This window comes from Octopus bimaculoides, chromosome 17 (assembly GCF_001194135.2).
Source record: "Octopus bimaculoides isolate UCB-OBI-ISO-001 chromosome 17, ASM119413v2, whole genome shotgun sequence".
NCBI lineage: Eukaryota > Metazoa > Mollusca > Cephalopoda > Octopoda > Octopodidae > Octopus > Octopus bimaculoides.
In genome coordinates this window covers 7,331,506-7,339,634 of record NC_068997.1, presented here as the reverse complement: position 1 = coordinate 7,339,634, position 8,129 = coordinate 7,331,506, and the positions used below count along the sequence as shown (strand labels likewise).

The window sequence follows — 8,129 nt, the reverse complement described above, 5'->3', positions numbered from 1 at the left end:
GTCGATAGATAGATAAGTACGTGTTTCTATGCCTGTATATGAATATACATATACACAGACATATATATATATATATATATATATATATATATATAAACACACACACATATACATACATACATGTATATGTGTGTATATATATATATATGTGTGTGTGTGTGTATATATATATATATATATATATATATATATATATATATATACACGCACACACGAATATATATATATGTGTGTGTGAATACGTGTATACACGCACACATATATAGGTACGTATCCATACGTTCGCGAGAATGTGTATACACACACACATACACACACGCGCGCGCGCACATACACACACACATACACACGCGCGCGCACACACATACACACACACACACACAGGACTGAATTGAAACAGATATAAAAGTTAATAACTTTTTTGTATTTGTTATCCAGACATATTCAAACCCTTACAATATTGATTTTACCATTCCAGTTGTGAGGGTTGAAAAAGATTGACGCACAGAAGCGATTCCAAAATGACAAAGCCGATAGTTCATAAAATAATCGGGAAAGACGATTATCTATAATATAGACCATAAAAGTTTTCGTTTCATTTTCATGGCGTAAAATATAAATATAATACATAAAACGAAAATATATTTTTTCCATTTATTCTATAAACCAAAGTGGCGTTCTTTTTATTCTCTAGGATTTTTTAAAATTCGTTTTATTATTTTAATCTTTAAAGATTATTACTTAAATCTGAAATAATGTAGATTTTAATAGTATATACTGATATTTGTACAAACATTTGTGAGAATGTGTGTTTTTGCACAAGCATATATGAACGTTTATGCGTTTAAAATGTGTATACATATATATATATGAGCATAAATGTGATTTCGCTTTTATATTTGTATATGTACATATAGAACAGTCTACATATCACAGATACACACCAAATATTGTAACAATAATATATAGAAGCATACCGTATGTATACTAGAGTAGGCATATTCACATTCAGTATAATGCTCGAAATAAAAGGTTTCGACTTCGCGCAATAAGCAGGAAGTGACGTTAAAAAATCTGTAGACAAATCGATTTTGCAAACCAAAACAGTCGCACTTCGAGATTCTATTTTTATATCTTTAAAACCCAGCACTGACTTCCTATTTAGTATTCTTCGCGAGAAACAAACTAGACACGTTGGGAATATTAAACAAAGGTCACTGTACGGGACAGCTAGCAACGCGGTTGTTTCCTTTCAAAGGAGAGACGCTTGCAAAGAAAGAAAGAAAATATTGTGACCGCCTCCTAAGATTCAGAAGAAAATAACAAAATGAAGCAAAACTAACCGATCACTTTATTCTTTACTGTTGCTGGCAAACAATACATAGTGAATAGGTGCAGACATATCTGTGTGGTTAAGGTCATTTCGTAATGACGTAGTTCCAGGTTCAGTCCCACTACTCTTCTACTACAGCCGTGGGTCTACCAATGCCTTGTGAGTATTTGGGTCGATTTGTTCAACTAAACCCTTCAAGGCGATGCTCTAGCATGACCGCAGTCCAGTGATTGAAACAAGTCAGAAAAAATAATGTTGTCGGTTGAAAGTGAAGAATATTTTCTTGTCTTTGTGCAATTATCGAAACCACTTTTTTTTATATGTTGTCAAAGAAAATTATTCTATTTCTTTTTTCGTATGGCTATGAGGTAAGGAGTTTACTGCCAAGCCACATCGTTCCAGGTTCAATCTCACTCCGAGGTGCTTTTCGCAAGTGTCTTCTGTTATAGCTTTGGGCCGACGAAAGCCTTGTGAGAATATTTAGTCGACGGAAACTGAAAGAAACCCATCAGATAGTGGGGGGGGCGTGGAGGGGTAAATATGTGTTGTCCTTGTGTCTGTGTTTTTCCCCACCTCCGCCTGACAACCGGTGTTGGTGTGCTAACGTCCTTGTAAATTAGCATTTCGGTACAAAAAGACCAAGCGAATAAAAGTACCAGGCTTTAAAAAAAAATTAATGAAGACGGGTGTGGATTCGCCTAAAGTTCTTCAAGACGGTGCCCCAGCATGGCCACAGTCTAAGTAAAAGAGAAAAGAAAGATAGTCAAAGACACTTAGAGAATAATTATTTATTTTCACCTGTATTCTTTTTTAAATGTATAAAGTATTTATGAGATGAAGTGTAGAATGGAGTTTCGGAACGATTGAAACACGGTAGTTTTCTCTGAGCTTCGAAACAGTTCGTCAATCAACTAATTGATCTATATAACATATAGAGAAGATAGTGTGACGTTCATGTTACTCTGCGGGGAATTAACAGAATGGTAAAATTAATTTTATGATAGGAGAGTAATATATGAGCGGTGCTTTAAATGTCTGCAGCAGAAGACTCTCTGTTAGAAGCACTTTGGATAAGATGTCTGACATTTGATCTTGTCTTTCTTTCATAAATCTCAGAGAAACTGCAATAATATAATGCTCTCCTCTATTCTCTGAGTCATAAAAAATGTTTCCTTTCCTCGTGGGTCTCTTTGCTTGGTGAGTTTAACGTAGAAAAGATGTAATATAAGAGTCACCACAGAAGTAGAATTTGGATTTAATGCCAAGGCAAACTAAAACAAGGGGCGAACTTTGGTCTAAGGATGAACCAGATCGATCTGGTGCCTATTCTATGACCACTAAATAAACTGAAACAACGGACCAAAGTGTTTCCAACGTAAGGAGTTGATCAGATTTGAACTTATAAACCGTGGGTTTGCAGTCCGATACTGCACCGGCGACTTCTTACTTCAGCATTGTATGGACATCAGACAGGAAGTGGGATAACGAATAGGAATGTGAAAGTGTGACAAACACTCGAATCGCCAGAAACTTTGTATCTAGTCTCTTCCGCTTGGAATTCTAGTAATGAGGCTGTGTGCATTCCATCCATTCGGTTTGTTATTTACAGAATGACCAAACTCTTGTAACAGACTATTTCCAGGTGCTTAATGAGGTGACTTTACGGTGTATGCGTTTTCTGTTTTTCATTAGAGAGAGAGAGAGAGAGAGTTATGCAATTAGACAGACAGGCAGATAAAGAGAGAGAGAGAGAGACATACATACACATACGTACATGGAAAAAAGTAGAAAGAAAAATTGTAAGCGAAAGGCAAACAGACAGACAGGCAGCGAGGCAGGCCTTCAGATGCAGAGATTCACAATGAATACATAGGGAAAAATAGAAATAGATAAAAAGAGGGAGATAGTATATCAGAAAATAGATGGATAGATAGATAGATAGAGAGAGAGAGAGGGGGGGGTAAGAGGTAGGTAGGTAGGTAGGCAGGTATGCAGGTAGGTAGGTGAGTGGGTAGGTAGATAGACAGATAGTTAGGTAGGTAGGTAGATAGATAGATAGATAGATAGATAGATAGATAGATAGATAGATAGATAGGTAGATAGAAAACAGTGATACGGTGAGGAGAAAAGGAGCAACTGTATATAAGGATTCGACATTGAAGTGATTTAAAAGCCATATTGAGTTTCACGGAAAGAATAAATTTGAGATTTTAAATTCAGTATTGAAATGCCAGGCTGAAAAGGTCATTACCAAATGGGAAGAGAAAGGTTTGAAAGAGGTGGAGGCTGAAAGGGAAGAGCAGGAGGAGGAGGAGGGGGAGAAGAAGAAGAAGAAGAAGAAGAAGAAGAAGAAGAAGAAGAAGAAGAAGAAGAAGAAGAAGAAGAAGAAGAAGAAGAAGAAAGTGGCGGTGATGGTGGTGGTGGTGGTGCTGGTGGTGGTGCTGGTGCTGGTGCTGGTGAATAAGAACAACAACAACAACAACGACGACGACGATTTCAACAGTAAAAATAGCAAAAATAGCAAAAATAAGAAACAAGAATAAATCGAGGAATTAGAACAGAAAATGGAGAAATCCGAAAGAAAACAGAAATAGAGGATCGTGGAGGAGAGAGTGCTGAAAGAGGAAGATTATATGAAAGAGAGATAAAGAGAACGGAGAAAGAAGACGAGGAAGAGGAGGATAAAGAATAGGAAAGGATAAGAAGAAGGGTTTTGAGAAGAGTTGAGAAAATACAGAACAAAGAGATTTTTAAAAAGAAAGAAAAGAAGGAAATTGGAAAGAAACGTGTTGTGTGTGTGTTTGTATTTTTATTAGTTTATCGGATAAGACTGGGCAGCACCGTCAAAAGTTTAATGGTTCCCGACCACCCCAGCAGAGTTTATTCCAGTCTGGTATCTGTTTTAACCTTCTCAAATTACTGAACAGCTAATTTGCGAGATATAAAGTTACACAAGAACACACCGTCAGTTTTAACCGGAGTAATCAGAGCCATAGGCACAGGGACAGACAGATATATATATATGTATATATATATATATATATACACACACATTTACATACCTGCATACGCGCGCGCGCGTGTGTGTGTGTGCGCTCGTCGTTCTTCGTCATGCTTCTGTTTAATTTTCGAAATCTATCATCCTATGAAACGCCACGCACTTATCTCCCCTTTGTCACCCCAAATGTGCGACGCCTCTTTCTTTTTCTCTTTCTTCTCTCTTTTCTCTTCCTCTCTCCCTCACTCTACCTTCCTCTTTCACCACCTTACCCCTCTGTCCTTTTCTCTCCTCTGCCCTCCAGCACATTTTCTAGCCCACCACCCCCACTACCACGTGACCCGCAACCATTCTCTTTTCAACTCTCTGTTTTCCGCTTCACTGCTGACTTGTCTAGTCATGCTTCTCTGGGTCCTTCGAATTCTCTACTTTCTACATTGGGCTTGTTTGTTTTTTTTTTCATCTTTCACTCTATCCTTCATCGTTCATCTCCAGAGCATTTGCCATTAATATGTGCTTAAAAAGGGAAAGACAAAATAAGATAAGACCGTATATGGCATGAAGGCTAGGTGGAAATCGTGCGAATATCTAAAAGGGTGTTTAATATACATCATATGAAATATTCTTGCGATTCACAAACTTAGATAAAATCCCAGAATTTCAAAACGATAGTTCTTTACTAACAGTTATTATATTGAAGAAGACTCAGAAATGACATTACTAGATTAATGTTTAGCAGTTTTAACTTAATGTCTTTTTAATATCTTTTTACATAGCAGTTTTTTTAAAAAGCAATTTACATAATCTGTGTTATAGGAAATATTAAATTTCAATAAAATCTACTATATAATGGAAATGTCTATTGGTAACAATGGGTATATTCAATCTATATTCCATATCATAGAGAGAATGGTATTTTATGCGAAATACAAGAATAAAACTAAGGGCAATGAGTCTTTTGAGATTTTTTTCCTTTTATTTTAGACACAAAAGTTATAATGTCTCTTTAAATAGAAAATATGGTAAGATTTCTACAATTAAAGAACAGAACATATTTTTTTTTTCGTTACGTTAAATCTTACGTTTTATGTCAAATCATATTATATTCTGACATGTTATATACAAATAATTTTAAAAACTTTAAAATATATACCGAGAAATGTCTGCTTGAATTACAATTACTTTTATTATTTCGATTAAAAGAACGAATAGACCTGAAATCAATACTATAAGAAGAAATTTTGAAAATTATATTCTTTGCATTGCTGTATCGATAATAATTTCTGAGACGGTTGAAATTTTCTTTTCTTTATAACACTGGGATTGACATGAAGCTGTGTAATTTGACAAGCCGTGAGTAAAAAAGGTTCGCTTGGGATTCACTGTAATGCATGGAAAACAACAGTTCAAATAGAATATTTTACAAAATATGTTTCGTGGAAAATGTTTGTATAAATATGTAGACATAAAGGTTCCTTCCCAAAATAAAGCAGGAATTCAATGACCAACAGACACTTTCGTATAAACAGCGAGAATGCTATCATTCGCAAACCTTATACAAACCATAAGAATTTGTGTTAGTTTTGTCTTTTTAAAACTCTAAATTCATAATCAACACTCAGAATTTGTCTCACCTTGCAAGCATAGGATCCCTAGAATTTTAGAATACTTTCAAAATTTTATATTTCCAAATAGTTAATAACTTGTTCAATACATGCGCACATTTTCATCCATTATTTTGATAACCCTTTCATTATTGTATTCTTATTTCATTTTTCCTGCATATGAATATTTAAAACCTCCAACATATCGTTCCTTATTATATAGCTATAGTGTATTATCACTAACGACCATTGCTTTATTACTGATTTATAATTTGTAACATTATTTCAGAGAAACTGTACAATAATAACCATAATAAAACTCCACCTTTTACGCTATTAATGAACCTCCTTCAACCTAGATCCAATTCTTTTTCATCTAGTTATTGATATTATCATTTATTTCACCTTCGAATGAGAGCATGTATCCCTGCCCCGTAAAATTCTGTTGACTGTTCTTTGAGCCACTTCTTCACTGCAGTTTCCTCATCCCTGGAATAATTTAGCGCCGTCAGACTATCATCTCTTCGGCCTCATGAAAGAGGGTTTGAGAGGCAAACATTATTCCAGTGGCGAGGAAGTGAAAACTGTAGTGAAAAAGAACAATCAACAGAATTTTACGGGGCAGGGATACGTGCTCTCATTCGAAAGTGGAACATTGCTATTGAGAGAAACGGTGACTATGTTGAGAAGTAGGGATGTGAGCCACAGAGGACCAGCTTCATTTTGATGTATGACACGTGTTCCTGTGTTGGTAATTATACCTGTCCTAAACAAAATGGCATTAATTTTTGACTCACCCTCGTATATGTATGTTATGTATGTATATATGACTGACCCGCGTATATATATCTATGTTATGTATTGGTGTATATGTATGTCTATTTATTTATTCATTACTTTTCAATCATTAGAATGCGACCAATTGCAGCACCTTTCTCAAGAGATTTAATGGATTCTTCAGCTTGGAACTTATTTTATCGAAATTATATTTCTATGTGTATTTATGTAAATGTATAATTATATTTGCATTCATTTATTCATTTATTCATTTTTTTTTTTTATTGCAGTTCGCAGTAACAATGACCTTCTACGGAAAAGTTATGAGAAAGACCATTTTGAAGACAACGACAACGATTTAATGAACGTCACTTTGACAAATACAACGGAACCCTAGTCCCCTTGTGACATGGGATAGGTCGAGGAGTTCCATTCCTAATGTACAACCGAACTTTGAACAGTTAGTTTGGGTTTTAGCGTAATTACATCATCCTTTGAATTTTTTTTCTTCCTGCGTTTATTCTTACTTCGTGGAAACGGTTTACGGTAACAAAAAACGAACACAAAATATTACTACTAATAATAATAATCATCTTTTGCTTATTATTGTCACAAAGACAACGGATAACGAAATATTGAAGAAGCAGGTTACAAAAGGTGTAGGTGGGATTACATAGAATCTGAATGAAAATGAAGGGAAAAAGTATCAATATACACATAGATGAGAAAGTCCCAAAAGAAAGAACGCTACCCAGGGACCAAATAAGGCTCAGCACAGATCCACGATTACTCAATAATAATCACTATTCAACACAATGACACAATACATAACACATATTCTACACGACAAACTAAACACTAAAACACAAAAATAACACCCGAAGCGACAAACACCACGACAACGCAATCAGATGAAGTATACAAACATATTTGTACAACTTTTTAGTAGAATGCATCACACACATTTCCAGAACACTCTAGTGTAGTAGTAGGTCGCGTTGAAAATATGGACGTAAAAATTACGGTGATATGAATAATGAAATGTTTCTTTCTCGGTTTTCTCTGTGTGTAACAGATCTAAAGTAGATAATTATGTGATTGATTTTATTATGAGATTTGGTTCATTTTTTTTTTATTGATTCTAATGGCGATCCTAACATATTTCACCTTTGTCTTCAAATTTGAAGGGTCATCTCATTCTAACTGATAATAATAATAATAATAATAATAATAATAATAATAATAATAATAATAATAATAATAATAATAACAATAATAATAATAATTTCTGTTATTTTACCATTTTAATTGTGATTTCTTTTATTTAATAATAATGATAATTGTAATAAAAAATAATAATAATAATAATAATAATAATAATAATAATAATAATAATAATAATAATAATAATAATAAT

General features: G+C 34.3%; 1 protein-coding gene across 1 annotated transcript in view; it reads left to right on the top strand.

Moving 5' to 3' along the window:
• LOC106874044 (uncharacterized) overlaps positions 1–7,936 on the top strand; it is a 138,799-nt gene extending 130,863 nt beyond the window's left edge. The window contains exon 2 of the mRNA XM_014921608.2: positions 7,003–7,936. Coding sequence (XP_014777094.1) covers positions 7,003–7,109 — 107 coding nt within the window. The 3' untranslated portion in view covers positions 7,110–7,936. The remainder of the gene's footprint in view (positions 1–7,002) is intronic.
• The last annotated feature ends 193 nt before the right edge of the window (positions 7,937–8,129 follow it).